Source organism: Pelobates fuscus, chromosome 5 (assembly GCF_036172605.1).
Source record: "Pelobates fuscus isolate aPelFus1 chromosome 5, aPelFus1.pri, whole genome shotgun sequence".
Classification (NCBI taxonomy): domain Eukaryota; kingdom Metazoa; phylum Chordata; class Amphibia; order Anura; family Pelobatidae; genus Pelobates; species Pelobates fuscus.
Genome location: NC_086321.1, coordinates 347,265,203 through 347,288,080, shown reverse-complemented (window position 1 = coordinate 347,288,080; position 22,878 = coordinate 347,265,203). Strand labels below are relative to the sequence as shown.

The following is a 22,878-nucleotide window of genomic DNA, read 5'->3' as shown; positions in this document are numbered from 1 at the left end:
AAATTAATGGGGCGGAAATCCAAGACCCATACTGGGACCTCATCGAGGAGAGAAGCTGAACTGCCTATGGCCGAGCTGTACAAAAATGAACCAATTGGCCTTAAAAGAAAGTTTGCCTTAAAAAAGTACATACAGCTATGTAGATGAGGCTTCCCCAAACTCCGGCCCCCCTAGATGTTGCTGAACTACAACTCCCATGATTCTATGAATGAAATAGATGGGCTGAGAATCATGGGAGCTGTAGTTCAGCAACATCTGGAGGTCCGGAAGTTTGGGGAAGCCTGATGTAGATCCTACTTTGCCTTATGATATATTTTGACTGCATTGGAATTTCAGTGAAATTCTAACACAATCTTTACAACAATTTCGCAAAGATTTGTTTTTGAACAGTTTAACGCAGAAGTAGTGGACTGTTCCCTTTGCATTAGCGTGAACATTTAGAGGAGATGAGAGAGAGAGAAAAATAACACTGTCTCTCATTACCTCACCATGCCCACTAAACTGTGAGTTCATTCTCTATAACCTTTTGGCTAAAACAGACTGAGAGTAGCGGCCATTTTGCTCAGTGGGATTCCTAGCTCTGAATGGAATCCTAAGAAGATGCTTTAGAGGAGAATGTGAATAGAGGACACTGGAGCCTGACCCATATGGTGTGTCCCAATTAGCACAATAATGTTCAGTAAAGGACCTCTCCCCCGCTTTCCATATGTTAGAGAGACATTAAGGTGTTAATAGAAGATGTGAATATCTCAGGGCATCCTGTGTTCTACAGGATTAACGATATTTTGGAATAAGTCAATTTGAAGTCGCCATACTGTCCTATAGCCAACGTTTACCCCAAAACACAATTGTTCCCAGTGAATCTAAGAACAGCGAAGAAGTTAACTCTCCCCTTCTAATATTATTGTAAAGCGCTACGGATTATGTTGGCGCTATATAAATGCCGATAATAATAATTATAATAAAAGAGACTCCAGTTTTGTAAGGAATAAATGCTTGTATGTAGTCTGCATCCAGTCACAGTGCGACACTGAAGAGCGGTACATTTTCTAAATCAGTTTCCCAGCTACATCTTCAAACGAAAAAAAAAAAAAGCAATTTTCTCCCCTGCATGATTCCACATTGAGTGCATTGTGTGTTGAGTTAGCAGGGGGTTAATGAGCTGCCTGCTGTGGTTCCTAGAATGACTGGGTCAAAGGGAAAGATAAGACGAGATAAGAGTGGCTTACCCTAGTTTCCCAACACATTGATTACACACACATTTTAGCTCCAAGTTTTTTAAACAAGAGCTCCCAGGATGCATTCCTGCAACTGTATCTCAGTCACACACACACTGCACTATCAAGATCGCTCACTGACACACAGTTTTATCTACACTGTCACAAGCACTCTGTGTCAGCCTGTGCACCTGTGCTGCAAACTCCTATTATATCAACAAAGGCAGCTACACACACAATACTACACACATGCACTCAAATGAACCTGCACCAGTGACAGACTCACTCTGTGGGACACACACACACAAACCCAACCCTGTCATTGTAACACACCCAACTACCATCTGGGCCTCCCACACAACCAGTTCCCTTTGTCACACATAAGACACCAGCATCCTCATCTGTATCTCATTCACAACAAAGTGGTTTTGACAAGCAAGCACACAGCTCCCATTTAGAGGCACACACACAGCTTGTGACTTGTGTCACCTGGGTCTCCATGGTCCCAATAATCATCTAATTAATCCAAGGTATGTATAGCCAATGGAATGTATTACATTTGCTTGAGATGACTACATTGGAGGATATTCCATTTCAGAAAAAAAAACCTTTTTAAGGCAAATATAAGAATACAGGTAGATATATTCTTTCCTTTGCATACTAGCTCTGCTGATCTTTAAAGACGCATGACACATTTTTTTTACATAATTGCCTTGGCACTGGTATTCCAAAAATCAACACACATAAGCAAAATCTTGCATTGCCGATAGCATATTTGCAGCAAAATGACTTTTTCACCTCTGCTCAAGTCTAACTATAGAAACTTAAGTTAAAGCTTATAAACTATGCATATACATATTTATAATGATATTATTTTTTTTTATATAAATCTGTAGTTTATTTTCTTAATAGTAACGTAAACGCAACATTTAAGGGGGGAAAAAAAAGCTAAATTGTCAGCCAAAGTGTGAATTGTTGTGGGGTTTTTTTTAAAAAAATATTCACATTTTTAGCAAATTTTGGCTCAAAAAGAAAAGCTCAAATTAAGAAAAAAAAAAATCTCTTTGGAGATTTTTTTTTCCAGTGCAGCTATTGGACTAAAAAGATGATTTCAAACTTTAGCAGACAGTGTGGTGTGCACATCACATTCTGAAGTCAATAAGTGATTGTGGTAAAATAAAGGCTGACATTTAGGAGAAAGGCAGGTTTTTCGACTCTGTAAAAAGGAGAATGGAATGTTAAATGTATTCTTCCCTGCTTTTAAATAACAATGCTAATCAAAACACAGAGATAGCCGTCACTAGACAATCATTGATTTATTGCAATTTGTATCCTCATCCTACTAATACTACATTTATTCTTTAAGTAGTTACGTAATATGATTATGCTTGTAATGATGTGTAAATTGGTTCAGAAATCATTTAGATTTAAACAACAGGGTTTAAAACCTAGATTGGGAATTATTGACTATAAACAAGAAAATTGCAAACCTTAAGCCAAAATAACAGCATGAAACAGTTGGGGATGGTTTTCAGGACAAGTATTGGGTAAAAAAAATTCTATCGACATGAACATTTTAAGGAATAAACTCCATCCTTTTTAAAAAAAGACAAACAAACAAACAAACAAACAAACAAGTATTCCCACAATCTACCTCTAGTATTTATTTACTGAACAGTGTATTGAGATCAATTGACAATCAAATGTATAAATTTTTTCCCCAAATATATTATTGGCGTTTAACCAGAATAAATAAAGGTTTGGAGGTGCCAAAACTAAATAACCAGACACCCCAAATTTATAGAGATTTTCTATAGTAAAAGTCAAGTAAAACTAAAAGAGAAAAGAAACAGCAATCAAACACCAAGTGAATGAGGACTATGGTCTTGATTTAATAATTTTGGTTACGTTTTTCAAATGATCACAATTTGTTTGGAAAGGAATCAGAAATGATTCCACTGTGTTAGAAAAAAAAAATGTAAACGATTTATCTAAAAACATTCCCATAGACTTTAATGGTGATTTATGTCAATTAATTATTTGAAAATGCTTTTTTTTTTTCTCTAACAGAATGGAATAATTTCTGATTTTTATTCAAACAAATTAAATTGAGGCCAATCTGTTAGAAAACCCTTTTAATTGGATTTTTTTTTTTTTTTAACCAGATTGTGATAAGCTTCTCCACAAAATTAGATAAGCTTATCCAAGACAATTAAATCAAGGCCTGTGGCCTCAATTCAATATTACTGGAAATATCCAGTCAAAAATTATCGACTGCTTTCAGCGGATATTTTTATTGAATTTCGATAACTTAATGACCTATTATCAGCCAAGATTATATCAGTCAAAACCGATAAACGATTTATATTGATTTTTGATATAAATTCCCTCATAAATGTTTTTCCAAGTCCTGTAAGTGATTACAAAAGAAATAGAAGCCTGTAGGGTCACTTTGACCCTGACTTTAGTGGAAGGGAGGTAACCACCATTGCTGCCCAGTCGCTAGTAACATATTTTAAGTGTCTAGATGCGATAGAACACAATGTCCTGGATGCTTCAACCATATACATACACCTTTGGACAGGTACCTTCAGCTATAAACATGCAGCTTTGGACAGGCTCCTTCAGCTATATACATACACCTACAAACACAGGTCATTATGCCATATGCATGCACATTTGGACAAGATCCTTCAGCCATATACATGCACTTTTGGATAGGATCCTTCAACCATATGAACGCACATACATACACCTACAAACACAGGATGCTTAAGCCATATACATCCACCCTTGTCAGGTTTCTTCAGCCATATACATGCACCTACAAATACAGGATGCTTCAGCCATATACATACAACTTTGGACATAGGCATGCGCAGCCTAATGCATTTGGGTGTGCACCATAAGGCCCAAACACACGCCGCTGTGTATATGTATTTTTATATATACATACACACATATATAATCAAATAGAAATGGGGTGCAGTGTGTAGGGGGTAGGGGGGTGGAGGGGCAGTGACAAGGGGTAAAGGGGCAGTGACATGGGTTGGGGGGTAGAGGGGCAGTGACAGAGGTTGGGGGGTGGAGGGGCAGTGACATGGGTTGGGGGTGTAGAGGGACAGTGACAGAGGGTAGGGAGGTAGAGGGGGGTTCCTAAATACCTTCCCTGGTGGTCCAGTGGGTTCCCCCTCTCATCAGTCTGCAGCTCCGCCGGGAGTGAGCTGCAGACCACATGGTGAGTCTCACGATATCTAGGCAGAGCATTGCCGCGGCAACGCTCTGACAGGCTGGAGATCGCTAGACACCTCAGTCTGCAGCTCACTCCCGGCGGAGCTGCAGACTTAGGCTGGATCTCTGTCAGGGCAGACTGACAGGAGAGGCCTCACACCCGACGGCATTGTGGGCAAGCCCGGCACACCCCGTGTGCACACCTATGCCTTTGGACAGGTTCCTTCAGCCATATACATACACCTTTGGACAGGTTTCTTCAGCCATATACATACACCTTTGGACAGGTTTCTTCAGCCATATACATACACCTTTAGACATATTCCTTCAGCCATATACATACACCTTTGGTCAGGCTCCTTCAGCCATATACATTCACTTTTGGACAGGTTCCTTCAGCCATGTACATGCACCTTTGGTCGGACAGTCATTGAAATCTGACAGTTAGGTGGCACTGACACAAGGACCATAGAGACTAACTGTCATTTTTGAAACGCAGTCCAACCCAAGGTCATGTGACTAATGGATCCTGTGGTATATTAAAGGTAGGGATGCGTTTTTCAATTTTTTTTCACATATACTGAATTTAAAAATATATATATATATATTTATTTTCAAAACGTGATAAAAGGAATATTATATTCAAAAACATTCTTCGGGTAACAGTTGTAATTCAGGCTCTCTCATTAAAATGTACTTTAAATTTCAGTCCAAAATGGATAAACACAGTTATGTTTTCAGTCTAAAAGGTATTTCAACGTGTTTTGAAAGTGAATTTAAAATGTAAGGCAACAATTGCCAAACTAGAAGACTTGAGGTAGTTAAATTTATGTGAGTTCCCTCAGCATGCCCTCGATCCAGAGGATGATAGGAAATAAAGTACTCCAGTGCCCCCTGGTCCCACAATCACACACAATCTGAGATTAGAAGCCTGGTGCAATCAAATAATGCATTGTAGAGACTAATGTTTGGATACTGTCACCTGCCGGTTTGAACGCATGATCTAAGCGATTTAAATATTTGTTTAAAAAAAAAAAAATTCCCCTACTTGATCTACCAGTTATTTCATTTGGCCCATCATGTTTTCGTATGCTGTATTGCACAGATGCTGATATAATATATGCTTTTATTGCCCATAATTACTGGGGACTAAGGTGTGAGTGCGGTTCCTGGCTACTAATCTGAAGGCAAAACTGGGACATACATCCCTGGCTGCCTGAGATTAGTGGGAGTTACACTCCCGAGCAGCACCTGCCGCTATTTTAGAGGTGGAAGCTAAACTAACTGTAACTCCAACTAATCTGGTTCCCTAATACCAAAAAAGTCCTTCACTTAACTACACTACACTTAAACTAACCATCAACTCCTTCACTACCCCATACCTCACAAGCGTCCCTATGCAAGAGTGACAATCCCTATTTTGGACCCAACTTCATCTGTCCCTCTTTTTTATCCCAATGTCCCTCATTTCTAGGAGTTCTATATCTGAGTGTATAACAGAGCTCCACTGCAATCATGGCAATCATGCTCCCAGTGATGTGTCTTTAAACTACAATAAATGTGTTTAGAAACCAGTCTGTGTCAATAAGATACATTGTCCTATTTTAGTTACATACATTTTTATTAACAAGTCACATCCCTAGCCACATCCTTACAATTAAAGTGTCCCCATTTGTCCATTTGAAATGTTAGGTGGTATGCTACCCTAACTATACCCATTAACTCTTACACTACCCTAATACTAAAACGTTAACCCATTACACTACCCTAGAACGATTAACCTCGGCTACACTGCCTGAACTCTAACTCTACCTAAAAATATTGTGTACGTTTTATGATTTATTAATAAGGTTATGCACTAAAGTGAGAATTCAAAGTGAATTTCAAATATTGGGGCCAAAGTAGATCAACGTGACGCATAGCTGACAATGTGACGCATAGCTGACAATGTTTTCAGATCGACTACTACAACCGTGAATTTGAAATTCACTATAAATTTGCTTTCGTGACTAACCCTGTATGTCTCCAGAACACCATATACAAATGTGTAAACGTCGTGGTGGTGAATTCCACACATTTACACTAGATCCAGAACCGAGCTTATATCAGCATCCTGTTGGCATAACAACAGTATCGAGTTTACAGTGGCAGCTTGCCAGTTCTGGGTTCGCTCTGTTTGCGTTCTTGGCCTGGTGGAGTAGAATTTCTGGTGTGCATGTTGGGGTTGCACCCATCATTATTGATTCATAATTTACTGTGAGGATGACAAAAGACATAGAAAAGTCACATTTTTAGGATTGTCTTGGTGCAACTGTTAAAATCACAAGTGCTTTCTGAATAAATTAAAATGGTTTGTGCAGTATTGGTGCATGTGAGGGTTTTTCTGTGCTCATCAATTGTGAATGTATGTGAAAGTGAACAGTGCCAATGTGTGTCAGAGCTTCTGTGTGTGCACTGTCAGCGGATGTATGTCAGTTCTCCTGTATGTGCCTATCTTTGTGTTTGTCCTTTTTCTGTGTGTTGTTTTCGCATTTTCTGTATGTGTCTATGTTAGTAAAACTATGTTCAGTATCTGTTCGTGTTTTTGTTGGTGTCCTGTGTTCATGTGTGTGCGCACTGTCAGTGTATTTGTATGCTTGTGTATGCTTGTGTGCATGAGCAAGGGCAGTATGCGTGCATGTTGGTGTCCTGTGTTCCTGTTTGTGTGCATTCTTAGTATATGTGTATTTTAATGTTCCTATGTGTGCAATATCAGCATGTCAAGAAGGCAGGGAACCATAATATATATATAATAAAGTCAAATTATATAATGTCCCAAAGGACCTACCTTTATGACACACACAGTAAACAATAATAAACTAAAGTGGCAACTGTGCCGAAAGAAGACATATATAATCACAAAGCTACCCTGTATAGACTATATCAACCCTATCTGGCTTACAGTGAGTGTATTCAAGAATGAATGTAAAGTGTAGCTGTGAAGTGTGAATCCTGCTATGTCTGGATAGCCATGAATTGCATACATTGCAGGAACAGTTTTTCATAAAAACCAGGCCCTCTAAATGCTTTTAAAGTGCAATTCCCATAATGCCCAATCAGGCTTATGGGATGGACGAGCCTCATGTAAATAGCACATCTTTAACATTTCTATAAACCCCCTTATGCAACCCCCCTCCCTTGCTTCTTCCTATTCACTCCCATTTGTTTTCATCCCTAAACCCCCAGCCTTTCCTTGCAACCCCCGTTAACTCTCAAATACCCACCTTCCCAATTCTCGCTGACTCTCTCATCTCCAGTCATCTATCCCTATCATCCCTCCCCCCCCATCTCTATTTCTTATTAGCCCTCCCTCCTCCACCCCCAATTTTCTCTGTCTCCTACCATATTAAATGCAGCATGAAGGGAAGACCCAAAACAGTGCTGCACCTTTCTTCTTAAACTTACTATTCTGTGTGAGTGACTGTCATGCTGGCAGTTGAGGGAACATAGACATGGCATAATGTCAAATCCAAGCCTGCTCCACTATACTGCATAAAATATTAAAGGGACGCTGCAAACACCATATAACCATTTTATTTTATTGAATTGGTCACAGTGCCTGGAGTCCGCCGGCACTGCCCCTGCATTCAGTGTTAAGCTATTTTCAAGCAGTTAAACACTAAATAAGGGACACTGGCCACCCACAATCCAGACCCTTTTGGAGGTGTGGCTAAGGCAGAGATTACACACTTCCTTGTAGTCCGTCTGTCAGTTGGAGCTCTGATAGGCTGCAAACAGTCAGGTGACACTCTCAACCAATCACTGCTGCCCATTTCTGTTCAGACTAATACTTCCCCATTTGCCAAAGCAGCACAGAGAGTGGATGGACTGCAAGGGATGCTCGCTTAGCATTGAAACATAAAAACAAACAAAAATCTGTTTAATGCTGAATACATTGATGGCAACAGAGGACTCCAGACACTATAACCAGTTTAAAGAGATGAAGCAGATACAGTGCCTATGGTGTCCCTGTAATGCTGAGACAGAAGACACACTGCTCTTGGCAGTCACCACGTTGGCCACGCTATAAAACTCTATGGGTGGCCAGAGGGTGGAAGTGCAGGCCATATCCTGCATGGGAGTCAGTTGTGGAGTTCTATGTATGCCACAACTTGTTTGTTGCTTCTTACAGTATATGATCACACATTGCACAAAAACAGAAAAGAAAAGGGTGCGCCTAACTTACATCAAAGTAATATTAATCATAAATAAAATAATAATAAAATAATAGTCCAAAGTCCTACAATAAGTCCGAAGTGGTAAGTTCCACAAAGTATGGAGGATGCTTGAGGATGATGTCAGTCTTTACGCCTATGCACTTGTAGTTCGGTGATGATATGTGAAGATAAAAGCAGGAAAACAAAAATCCCAATGGTACAGTATGTCAGCAAGGTGAAAGGGGATAAAATAGTGATAATGAAAATTACTCACAATTTTCAGAGCTAAAATCCAGCTCTGATATTATATGCGTGAAGTGGAATGATCCCCACTCAAGGATATATAGGGTGACGCTGGTCAGCAAGTAGTGCAGGTGAAAAGTCCAGCGATGATCCGGCTCAGCCGATAATAAGAGAAAATAAAATATAGGGCTCTCTGTATGGCAGATAAAAATGCTAGAAGAAAATAAAAATATACTCACAGTATATAGAGCAGGCTGAACTGCTCGGTGTAAGCGTATGGGTGGTATAATCCCCACCTATGGATTCTTTGCGCTATTGCGTGGGTTATAAAATATAAGTAAGGTCAGGTTAGAAAAAGTAAAAAAGATATTTAAAGGAATATGGCAAACAAGATATTTTGGTGCCAAAAATTCCTTTATTACAAATATAAAATATAAAATATAAAATGTATAATATCTAGACGCGTTTCGCCTAAAGAGGCTTCTTCAAGTAGATAATAGAAAGCATAACCTGACATACATGAACTTATATAGGGTACAATAGTATTAGTAAAATTTGAATATCCCGCCAAAATGGCGTCATTACCATAATTAGCATAAAACTTAAATTATAATAAAAGTGTTTTTTAAACACAATAGGATAAAATATTATAAGAGGCCAATCTTATGGGACCAGAAAGAACAGGAAAAGAGGCTTTAATCCTGTAAAAAATGATATATTAAGAACGAATTCGGAAATTAGCATAAAAAAATAAAAATGACTTTTACAGGTATAGAAGTGAAGCTATAACCCAAACTAACTTAGTGGTAATATTGGTTTGTAAAAACGAAGCTTGTAGCTTGATAAATTGAAGAAAGAAAACGGGTCACGTGACGCGCGACTAGAATACTTCCGCGTCACGTGACTGATGCGTTCCAAGCGAGTGGAACGCATACGTGTCGGCTGAATAGCCGACCAAAAAATATACAAGGTGTTTAAATAAATTAGCATAGTCCCTGGAGGGGATAATAGGGATATAAACAGGGAGGGGGGATAAAACTTAGGCAAAGTGAGGGAAATTATAATTGTCAACAAATTTGATTAAGGTTAACATCATATATGTATATCTTGGGGAAGGTTAACTAAACTGTGAAATACAAAGTTTATAAAAACATAATAGCGATAATAAAATTAATAAAAAATATATGAAATGTAGTTAGTACATACTCATATAAGTGATATTTGTGTAGATAAACAATGATTGGAGTAAGGAGCAGAAAGTAGTAGAAAAGTTATTGTTGCTGTGTAATAAAAAAGTTATTGTTACTGTGTAATAAAAAAAAAAATTTGTAATAAAATTTTTTTTTATTGCTACCATCATTAATATCATAAAGGATTAGAGGGGCATTTTTTATTTTTATAAAAAGTTAAAAAGGTCAAAGTCTATATTGAGACCTTTTGGAGTAAGGGTTTTTAGGTTATAGACCCACTCCGTTTCTTTTTTTCCCAGAATCTTTTTGATATCACCTCCTCTCCATGGGACATTACATATATCTATACCAATGCATTTTAAAAGTTTTGGATTTTTATCGTGTTTCAGAAAGTGCTTAGATACCGAATGGTTATCATAGCCTTTTGCAATGTTGCGACAATGTTCGGCCAGTCTTGTTTTTAGATCTCTAGTGGTCATACCTACATATTGTAAGCCACATGGGCATTCTAATAGATAAATGACGTTTTTTGTATTGCAGTGAATAAAGTGTTTTATCTGATAGTTTTTTTGTGTAATTGATGATTTAAAATAAGTAGTTTTAGACTTAATGATGTCACTGGTGCGTTTACATACTATGCACTTGTTGCATTTAAAAAAAACACTAGGTTTAGGTAAAAAAGTAAGAGGGTTAGGAGGGGGTTTATCGTATTTTTGTTTGGTATAGTTAGTTGTGAGGATGGACTTAAAGCTGGGTGCCCCTCTGAATATGACATGTGGATTATCTGGGATAATGCCAGCTAGAGTTTCATCCTGTTTTAATATATGCCAATGTTTCTTAATAATCTTCTTCATAACATTGCTTTTGTTATTGAAGTCGAAAATAATTGGCAAAGATGGTGCATCTTTAGTGTCTTTTTTATTTTTGTATTCAAGAAGTTCTGATCTGTTTTTATCTTTAATATTCTTTAGAGTAAGGTCTAAATTTTTTGGGGGGTAATTTTTCTCAGAAAATTTGTCTAACAGCGTCTGAGATTGGGCTTCAAAGTCTTGGGTAAGGGAGCAGTTCCTCCGAAGACGGAGGAACTGGCTTTTTGGTATGCCTTGGAGCCAGGGTTTATGATGGCAGCTAGTGACATCAATAACATTATTAGTGCATACTTTCTTAAAAAAAGTTTTGGTGTTAATTGCATCATCTTTAATAAAAATTTCTAAATCTAAAAAATGAATGGAAGAGTTACTGTATTCCCAAGTTAAAATGATACTTCTGTCATTTTTGTTTAGATGCTGTAAAAACTGGTTCAAGGAATCCTCCGTCCCTTCCCAAATAAAAAACAGATCATCTATATATCTAAAATATGTGACCAAGTTTGCCCGCCAGTCATGCCCTCCCAGAATGGCAGTGGATTCCCAATCTGCCATAAAGAGATTGGCATAACTAGGGGCAAACCTGGTCCCCATAGCCGTACCCTGTTTCTGTAAATAAAAAGAATCTAAAAACCAAAAATAGTTGTTTTTTTTAAAATAATATTAATACCTTGTATAATAAAATCAATTTGGTGGTCTGGAATATTATTTTCAGTTCTTAAAATGTTCTCAACTGCATAGCAACCTTTATCGTGAGGGATGATTGTGTATAAAGATTGGACATCGCATGTAACTAAAAAGTAAGTGTTTTTCCAAGTAAAATTATTTAAAAAGCGAAGGAGAGTCATGGAGTCTTTTAAGTACGACTCCATACGTTTAACTGAAGGTTGTAAAAGGATGTCCAGATATTCAGATAAGTTAGATAAAATAGAATTAATCCCTGACACGATAGGCCTGCCTGGAGGGTTTGTCACATTTTTGTGGATTTTTGGTAAGAAATAAATTACGGGGATTTTGGGATGGGATACGTTTAAAAATTCATATTCTTGTTTACTTAAAATATTAGAGTCACGGCCATTGGTTAAAAAGGAGTTTAAGACTTGTTGGATTTTTGGGGTGGGGTCTTGTGTAAGTTTTTCATAAACATTTGTATCTTTAAGTTGTCTCATAGCCTCTTCTATATACATGTCTTTAGTTAATATTACTATACCACCCCCCTTGTCAGCCGGTTTGATAACAATGTTATCATCTTTTTGCAATTGTTGTAGTGCTTCTCGTTCTAATTTTGTAAGGTTGTCCTGATCATATTTTTTCTTTTGAATTTTTTCAAAATCCTTTAAAACTAGCTTCTCAAAGACTTCTAGGGGGCCAGATTTAAAACTGGAGGGAAAAAAGGTTGATTTTTTCTTTAATGAAGTGGATATGATATTAGGGGGTTCTGAGAGTGGAGTGGCCAGGGGTTGTGAGGTAGAATTTTCTATATTTTTACTGGCAAAGAACCTTTTGAGGGTGGCTTTCCTGACAAATTTGTTAACATCAATAAATGCTTGGAATGCTTTAAATGGGTTTGTAGGGGCATATTTAAGACCTTTTTGGAGTACTGAAATTTGGGTGGATGTTAATGCCTTTTGTGATAGATTAAAGATGCCTAATTCTGTCTCGTTTTTCTGATTTATTATCGTTCTAGTCTTTCCCTTTTGGACTCTTCGGCCACTTCGCCTTCCTCTAAACTGAGACTTCGTTTTCTGGTTTTTGTAGGATACGGTGTCTGCATATGTACATTTGTTTGTGTCCCCAATTCTAAAAAATAGTCATCATTGTCTGTCTCCGAGTCTATAGATAATAGTTGATATCTATTATTGTGAATGTAGTTTACAGGGGATTTAGTGTTTTCAAAGTGTTTGTGTGCATATCTAGACCTTTGGGTCTTAGGTATTGCCCCTCTTTCATTTTGGTACATTCCAGGGGAGTAAGTGGTATTGACATTGTGATTTGGAGTGTTTTGTTTGGGTGCATTTTGGTATGGCCGGGATGGGTATGAATGTCTAAGTGGGGCGTGGTGGTTGTGGTTATTCCGGATATTCTGTGGCCGGTAAGAGTGATAGTTGTGTGATACAGTAGAGGGTTGATTTCTAACAGAGTGAGTCAGTGAGTAGTGCGATTCTTTTCTAGATGGATAGTTGGATTTGAATGTGCGGTCGTTTTGATAAGTGTTGGAGGGGTGATAAGAAATGTTGTCTGGGGTATGTTTTTTATGAAAAGAACGGATCTGATTGTTGGAATAGTCCTGTTTGTCTCTCATATACTTTTTTACCTTGATGTGTTTCGTATCCATTTCCACCTTCTCTATTTTATTTTGGATGAGGATAGAATTTTGCTTAAAGACCTGTGTTTCTGTAAATGATGACATTTTTTCTTTTAGATCATTGATCTCTACATCAAGGATTGAGAGTTGTTTGTTTTTTTTGATGATTAGTGTTTTCCATAAGGCCAAATGTGCAGACTTCTAGCTTATTATACCAATCTCTCATGAATTCGGCATCATCTCTGTCTGAGGTTGGTTCTTTAAAAAGTCTCAATCCCCTAGGGGTTATTCTTTCTTCTAGATATTTTTTTAGGGTGGCTAATTCCCATTTTAGTTTAATCTCCATAGTGAGTGCTTTTTCTAGTTTAGTAAATAAATCTTTTTGGTTGTAATTATCAATTCTGGTGTATGTAGGAAGGTTTTCTTCTGTATTAAAAACATGATTTATGTCAATTACGTAATTGTTTCTAAAATCAAAAATGGACATATTAGTAAAACTAGTGGTCTTTAAAGGCAGCTGCTAACTCAAAAGGGGTTTCAGATACAGATACATTGCAGCCTGAATTTATTTACAGAGTACCTAATAAGTCCTAGCATGCACAAAGTATGCATGTTCAGGTGAGTGTGACCCCTTTGCTCTGTATACAGTATTTAAAGATTATTAGCAATATGCCAATGGCCCTACGACATGTCAGACCATGCAGGTTTGAAGAAATGGTATTTCTCTAACAGATTTTTCACTTGCCTTTGCATTTCTTTCTTATATTTGCCCCCAACTTTTATAACAATATGTGTCTTTAACCCCTTAAGGACACATGACATGTGTGGCATGTCATGATTCCCTTTTATTCCAGAAGTTTGGTCCTTAAGGGGTTAAGAGGCAGTCTTAGTACCATAACTACTGTGCAGACACCTTCTCCCAGTTGTGGCACAAACCATTTTTGAGCAGTTTGACCAAAACCAAAGGTCCTTGGCAGTACTGACCCCCACTTTCCAGAATTGCTAATGCAGGAGTGGAATTTATCAGTATCAATTTCACCCATATTCATACAGCCTTCGTTGGCTGAATTTGTAAAAACCAATGTTCATCAAATATGGATAGACTTGGTAATTCTGGTGAGTGGGCTCTAGCTCTGTGTACCTTGGGGACTCTTGGTTTTGGTCCAACCACTCAAAAATGGCTTCACCTAGCACCATAACCATAGGCACGCAGTGTTTAGTTTCTTTAACTTAGGGTACCAAATTAACGTCTTGCCTTTTCCTTTTTCCCAGGATGCCCCCCAGTATATTGGCACGAGAGAGCTCAGAGGTCGATTGGTGTGAAACAAACTATCTTCACTCAGAGTATGTGGCTGAATATTACAACACGGTAAGTGTATTGACAGGCAAAATCCTACTTAATCCTGTATTCTCAAAGCAATCCATCTATCCATCCGTCCATCTATCCATCTATCCAAAGATCAGAAAATATTATGATAATCCCCATATTAGGAAGTACACTTAAAGCAGATCTATTTTTTATAGGTATATGAAAACAAATCTACATGATATATTTTTTAAATATGTCTCCTTTTCAAGTTATTAATCATAGAGCAATTTTATCTTATCAGCTGTCTTTGTATTGCACCTTCCAGATGAAATAAAGCTACAGTACCAAATTACATTATGACTGAAGGTTTATTGGCCTTCTTGTCATCATATTGAAGTCCATATTTAATGGAAATTATAGGGTCAGGAACACAAACATGTAATCATTTCCTCCATTGCCCCCCTTAAATAAAAAAAAACTCATCTTATTTCCAGAGCTGAGCGGGTAGACCTGCACGTGCTCCGTCACCGGTTCGCCTTCCTGGCTGACATCATCAAAATTGATGATCTCAGCCAATCAAAATGCTTTCCCATCAGAAAACATTGGATTGGATGAGATTGTCAATTCTGTTGACCTCAGCCAAGGAGGCAGGCCGGGGGCAGAGCAAAACACAGCCCTGTCCAATCAGCATCTCATCATAGAGATGCATTGAATCAGCGTCTCCATGAACGTCAGTCACACTGTGCAGCACTGCCCCAGGAAGCACCTCTAGTGCCCATTTGAGGAGTGGCCAATAGAGGTGTCCCTAGGCTGTAATGTAATGTAGAATGGTGACTGTATAACAAGTGGACTCTGGTTTTGTGTTTTGTGCTTTCTTATTGTATTAGTTATGGTGCGAGGATTCAATAGATACAGTAAGTGGGTTCTTATCACCGCAAATAGCTGTATTGGTTATGGTGCCTTGAGAGATCCTTTAGCTTGTCCACTTTCTTTCAGTTAGATACTCTCACAGAATCTGATTCTTTATTATAGCCAATACCATTAAAATACAGTATTTATACAATATAGCTGTAGGGGAATACTACAACTATTCATCGTTTTACACTATTTGCTATTTCTTTTAGATATTTCAATTTGGTTGGCGTCATGAGATTTATAGTGAATTATGTCTGTTTTATATTCTGTTCTGTTCTATCTGTAATATCTGTTTATGGTATTATATACTTCCTAGCTTTGTACTATTAGCTTTTTGATAGTGACATCTTTAGCCAAGTTCTCTAGACGCATTATTGTTTGGTTACATGCTAATTAGTAAATATCCTGAACTCTGGTTGTTAGAACCCCCAGGGGACTGAGATTCACACATGACTGACAATAAATACACTCCAGAGTGAACAGGAGGCCGATACTATGGGGAGTAGTTTAGCGAGATTGTCATGTTAATGAGGAGCACAAAGAAAATAAAGCATTCATTGCAGTCTTCCCAAACAGTTTCCTGATGTAAGTAGTTTATTTTTTTTATATGACCCTTATTAAAATGATGATCTGTTAGGGTTAATAAAATGATCTGTGTGTGCTGTGTGTTACATTGCATACTTTCCATAACATTGTATATAATGAGATTGTATTATTCCTTAAACAATGCTTTATAATAATTGTTCCTGTGTCATTGTGTAATTGTCTCATTTATTGTAACCTTTTCATAATATTGTAAAGCGCTGCGGAATTAGTTGGCGCTATATAAATACCAATAATAATAATCATAATAATAATAATAATAATACCATGTGGCTGTAGATGGCAGTCTACAGCACCATAACCACTACAGCTCTGGATAGTATTGTGATGCCTCAAACCTGGGCCTCTCCACAGCACACATAGCCTGCTTCCTATTTGGTAGCATTGATAACACAGAATTTACTCTAATACCATCATTTGCAGGATAAAACTTACCAGGAAAGGTAAAAGGATCTTAACATGTATAGCTTGGAGGAAAGACGAGACAGGGGGGATATGATAGAAACATTTAAATACATAAAGGGAATCAACACAGTAAAGGAGGAGACTATATTTAAAAGAAGAAAAACTACCACAACAAGAGGACATAGTCTTAAATTAGAGGGACAAAGGTTTAAAAATAATATCAGGAAGTATTACTTTACTGAGAGGGTAGTGGATGCATGGAATAGCCTTCCAGCTGAAGTGGTAGAGGTTAACACAGTAAAGGAGTTTAAGCAAGCGTGGGATAGGCATAAGGCTATCCTAACTATAAGATAAGGCCAGGGACTAATGAAAGTATTTAAAAAATTGGGCAGACTAAATGGGCTGAATGGTTCTTATCTGCCGTCACATTCTATGTTTCTATGTTTCTATTTACATCTGACCCTATGTTAGCACTCCCATCACCTCAATCCACGTCAGATGGAACTGATATTGGTAATGCAGAAGTGGATAGTGTAAATTTCACATATTAAAGTGGCTGGAAAGGGGGCGGACTATGGGAGCCGTGAAAGCTGTGATTTTTTTCTGTTTTCACTGTCATGCAGTGTGATGGTGTTTCTAGCCACTGAGCAGTAGTGGTTATGGTGCTTAGAGGTCCCCTTTAATTTTATCCATTCCTGAAGCCAGAGTTGTTAAATGACCTGGATTTTGGCGTGGTTGCCCTAATGTAAATGTACATGATATGTGATAATATTAATAATAGTATATGATAACTGCAGTACAGTTCTCTGACGCTAAAAATGGATGCACTTCGAAGATATTCACGGTTGTTTACTTAAGTGTCAATTTATAGTAAATTTCAAATTTAACCCATTAAGGTCACATGACGGAAATATTCCATCATGATTCCCTTTTATTCCAGAAGTTGTGTCCTTGAGGAGTTAAGGCCAAAGCAGCCGAACTGATAGCACAGCTAATTGTTCTAGTTTGGCTATTTCGACCTTAGGTTTGAAATTCACTTTGAATGTACCTTGAATTCTCTCTTTAGTGAATGACTGTGACTATGTGCAGGGACAGCTGCATCTGGGAGCATTAGTCACAGCTCTAATACAAATGCATAGGTGATCTAGCAAGTTCATTAAATGCTGGATGTTTGTAATGATTAACATAGGGAGTGGTAGCAGCTTAGAATGGACAAAGGTTCATGATAGCTAGCGTCTTCCGCTTTTGTGTTTTATGGGTAGGGGGCTGGGACAGCCCTCTCACCTGATAAGCATTTGCATTGTAATATGAAAAGATAACATACCTAAAGGTGGTATATAGGGGAAGGTAACTGTATTTTCATTCTAAGGAATAGTCGAAGATTTCTGTTTAATAGTAAAAAGGGATAGGGGGAAAGATTGAGCCAAAACAATATTCACCTATTATGTGTGAACAACACATAATAGGATATAATAAATATATGAATAACGATTTCTGTTTGTCTGCTTTCTGTAAAAGGAAAGAAGAAAAATTAAATATTACATTTTATTTATGGATTATGTTTAACCATTAGCCTGGTGTTTGCTTGCATAGTTAGCGTTTTGTTTTGTTTTTTGTTTTTTTTTTGTAAATATCTTTTGATTCGATTTTCAAAGTAAGAAAGGTGCAGCATTGGGACTCGCAGGTCCCTCAAGATTTAATGCATCATTATGGAATGAGTGATTCGGAAACTCGCAGGTCTCAGTAAACTGGCAAGAAAAACATGAAAAAATAGACGCGCAGGTCCCATGAAAAATCGACTTTTTATTAAACACAGGTAGCAGGTAAAACAAGCTTTCCGGACCCCAGGTCATCATGTGGTTTAGCTTGGATCCTGAATTCCTGAATTCCTTCCCTTGTTATGTAAGTCCTCCATACCCTCACTAGGTTAGTACATATTGTTTACAAGTGTTGATCCCTGCCCAAGCAGGGTCCACCTTACCCAGCTGGGGGTCTGGGTGGTGGGCTAAAGGGGAGAAGCTGTGGGAAAAGAATGAGAAGAAGAAGAGAGAACAAAAAAAGGAGCGGGGAAGTTTGGAGAGGGGGAGGGAGGAGTCTGGTGTCATCCAAGGATCACTACGTCCGTGTAACGAATCCTAGGCAGTCCGCCAATCAGCTGTTTTTCCTATCAGGCGGCCCGCTCCCTTTAGTCTTTCTGCCTGATTGGCTAGACTCCTGGACGCCAGCCGCTGTGCGCATGCTCCCTTTTTATGATGCGGCGCAGGCGTGCTGACGTCAGGCGATGGGCAGTACTGAGGGCAAGATTACAGATGCCCTCTCATGTCTTAGGGGCATGACTGCATCAATCACGCCCCCGAAACATATAAAAGCACATTTAGCCCGTGTTTCAGTACCCTGTTCCTGTTCCTAGTTTACTAGTGTCCTAAGAGTGCGTTTATATCTGGTTTTGTGCTATTTTGATATTGACTTTTTCCTGACTACTTTGATTTCTGGTTCTCTTGACTCGGCTCTGGTATTTTGTTTTGGTTGTTCTCTGGCTCCCTTTGACTTAGGCTTGGTTTGACTATTCTCTTCTTATTACTGTCAGTCCGGCCATTCTAAAGACCAGTTTAGGTATTTATTTTGTACCTACAGGAGGGTTATTATTCTGTGTGTTGGGTTACCCAATTCGTGACAGTTGGGTAAAGCCAAATCTTCCTCCGGTTCCTGGAGGTGGTTACATCTCTAGCAGGAAAGTGTTTAACTGTATGTGTAGCGTGTCTTGGCGTAACACTGCACGTACAGACTCAAGCACTATAACCAATTCAAATTACGGAAGTGGTTATGGTGCTTCGAGTAGCCCTTTAATGAATATCCTCAGAAACTTTAGGGGTTCTTTATAAAATGTTCTTTAGTAGTCTAAAGTACTAAAAGTTGGGCAATCACCGCAGGTGACTTCACCCCCTTTACATCTGTGCACCACTATTAAAGATACAACACTTTTTTGTTTTCATTCTTTATTTTGGTTGTACAGGTTACATACAGCAGTTCAGCATCACTAGGGAAACATATCATAAATACAAATTAAACAGAAGTGCCAATATCAGGAGAGAGGCTTCAATAACAGACGCTGAAAATGTAGCACCTACGCCATATATTGAGTTATGAAACACTACGATTCACACTCTCTGTTAACAGAAAGCAATAATTAAAAATTACAAAATGTAAATAAAAAATAAAAATTATAAGAGTTGCTTGTAGTATCCTGTTTGATATGCTTTATATGACATATATGATATCAGACATAATAACTCAAAGATACCTAGTAATACTGGGTAAAGGAAAACTTCATATAGTGTATATAGAATACACTACAGCATACATTCTATGGAAGCTTAAGAATAAAATACTCTCAGATAAACATAACTGTTTTACAACTGAATTACAGCAAATTTGTCCAAATTTATATGAAATTAGAACCTAGTGTTTAGTCCTACATGCATGGCAGCACTAATACTTTGTAATAATTAACCCTCTAAAATAAAGTCTTGTGACTGATAGCTTTGTGCTTATGCGCTCAAGGAATTGGAGCTATCAATACTTCCCATAAAAAGATCACACTGCTCATTACAAACACTTGATTAGATATGCTTAGTATTTATGCATTTACATCTGTTCTGAGTCACATGGATGTTTAGAGCCTTTACATTTTCTCCATCCTTCCTTATCAGAGCACCAATAAAGATAAGAGAAGATGCATGACTATATATTACATACATATCTACGACTACGCTAACAATTATGGCAGACAAATGAACACAAGAATAAAAAATGTTGTTTTTTTAACAGTGAAAAATGAAGTATAACACACACACAGAAAAAAAATTGCACCACACACAAAAAAATTAAATAAAAAAAAAGAGAAAAATAAAAACATAGTGTAATAGTTTCATTAGTGAGGTTAGATTTTGTACTCACACAATTTCACTGCAGCTTGTAGTTATATATTGGGTCTGTATTCAATAAATCAAATGGGCATATTACAACCATAACAATGTTATGTTAACTCGGGGTGTCAGAGAGGATTATTTACTAATGTGTGAATTGTTGGCATTCGAAGGGAATTTGAAATTTGAAGCCATATTGAAGAAGTCAGCTATATCTTCAGTTTAGCTATTTTGGCCTAATATTGTAATTGTGCTTTGAATTAATTACAATGTAATAGCCCACCAGAGAGTTTACACTTTATAAATACCCCTGTGAGGGTAATATCAGTAGTGAACACCTACTTTGGTAGTAGTTTTTTTTTAGTAGTGAATTCCTCTTCTGCAACTGTCACTAGTCTAACACTATCCTTACCTTTTTGTGTCATTTTAACCCACTCCCTCTAGCATACAAGCTCATTGAGCAGGGCCCTCAACCCCTCTGTTTCTGTGTGTCCAACTTGTCTGGTTACAACTACATGTCTGTTCGTCCACCCATTGTAAAGCGCTGCGAAATTTGATGGCGCTCTATAAATATCATAATAATAATAATAATAATAATAATAACGCCAAGTTCAAATACACTGATTATCAGACTGAATCTCCAAGTAACAAGACTTTCTGTGCTGAGGGCTATCGCATTAGCCAATTTGATACATTCTGCATAGCAACATATTAAAATGGCTTTCTGGCTGTATATGCTTAAAGGAACACTATAGTCACCTAAATTACTTTAGCTAAATAAAGCAGTTTTAGTGTATAGATCATTCCCCTGCAATTTCACTGCTCAATGCACTGTCATTTAGGAGTTAAATCACTTTGTTTCTGTTTATGCAGCCCTAGCCACTCCTCTCCTGGCTATGATTGACAGAGCCTGCATGAAAAAAAAAATGGTTTCACTTTCAAACAGATGTAATTTACCTTAAATAATTGTATTGAACTTTAGTCACATACAGGAGGCTCTTGCAGGGTCTAGCAAGCTATTACCATAGCAGGGGATAAGAAAATCTTACTTAAACAGAACTTGCAATAAAGAAAGCCTAAATAGGGCTCTCTTTACAGGAAGTGTTTATGGAAGGCTGTGCAAGTCACATGCAGGGAGGTGTGACTAGGGTTCATAAACAAAGGGATTTAACTCTTAAATGGCAGAGGATTGAGCAGTGAGGCTGCAGGGACATGTTCTATACACCAAAACTGCTTCATTAAGCTAAAGTTGTTCGGGTGACTATAGTGTCCCTTTAACCCCTTAAGGACCAAACTTCTGGAATAAAAGGGAAACCCTGTGTCCTTAAGGGGTTAAAGAGAAAAATTATTTAGAGGGACACTATAGGCACCCAGACCATATCATCTCAATGAAGTGGTGTTGGTGCCATTTTCTCCTTGTTTTAACCCTGCAAGGGAAACCAGCACTGGTTTAATTGCAGAGTTTAGGTTCACTCAGACCACTACGCAGCGAGTAAAAATGCTATTTTTATCAGATGGTTTATATAAGATGTGCACTAACCTCCCAATGCTTTTCTTACAGAAAAGCATTGGATTGGCTAAGATCAGCGATTTCGGTGATCTCGTGACGGAGACAGGTCTAGCCATAGATAGAGTACCACAGCATAGGAGAAAAGGTAGCTCGGAGGAGAGAGAGCAGAAAACGAAATGGCTACCTAACACTCTAGCATTAGGAATACAGAACACTCCAAGCATAGCAACTAGAGCATGCTGTAGAGCAGGGGTTCCCAATAGGTAGATCCCCAGATGTTGTAGAACTACAACTCCTATTATGCTTTTCTAGAATGCCTTTAGAATGACAAAGCGTTATGGGATCTGTAGTTTTAAAACATGGAGATCTACCTTTTGGTGACCTCTGCTGTAGAGATTATGGTACCTTGAGTGTTTGTTGCCCACTCCCCAGGGTTATGGGGGACTGCAGAGATACATAGGGGGTTGCAAAGATGCATGAGGATTTTTAAAGTCTTCTTGCACCCTAATCACTGCATTCAGTTCTAGTAGCTATAAGAAGAACTTAGAGTGTTGCCTTTAGATTGTTACATTTTAGGGAATGCTAAAGGACAAATCTGCCCCAGTTGCCAGCTACAATGCTTCTGGGCAGCACTTGTTTATTCTTATTCTGCCTAATAATAATTGGATCACGGCAAGCCTTCCAGCTCAGGAATCCGGTCCCCTCCCAACCGCAGCCCTCCAACATCCCACGGTGCACCGCGCTCAGAGCGACTTTATGAGCTCTCAGATCTTTAACCACAGCTGTATGGGATTTTTGATCAATGGAAGGTATATAAGATCACTGACTACCATCCAATGATTACGAGCCTCTGATGAAGTGACAGTATCCAGTCACGAAACGCGTAAGGCATACTTTCGGCAGGAGCCGCATCTTCATAGAGATCCAGGAGAACGCAGACCAATACAGAGTGAGACGCACGA

The 22,878-nt window shown here is 38.1% G+C and overlaps 1 protein-coding gene across 2 annotated transcripts in view; it reads left to right on the top strand.

The window, feature by feature from the left end:
• Positions 1 to 1,414: 1,414 nt before the first annotated feature.
• ACER1 (alkaline ceramidase 1) overlaps positions 1,415 to 22,878 on the top strand; it is a 44,617-nt gene continuing 23,153 nt past the window's right edge. Inside the window, exons 1-2 of one of the 2 annotated variants that reach the window (XM_063455867.1) lie at positions 1,415 to 1,747; positions 14,521 to 14,617. In XM_063455867.1, coding sequence (XP_063311937.1) covers positions 14,522 to 14,617 — 96 coding nt within the window. In that variant the 5' untranslated portion in view covers positions 1,415 to 1,747; position 14,521. Of the gene's footprint in view, positions 1,748 to 14,520; positions 14,618 to 15,928; positions 16,058 to 22,878 lie in introns of those variants that run through there. The other variant, XM_063455868.1, reaches the window with a different exon arrangement.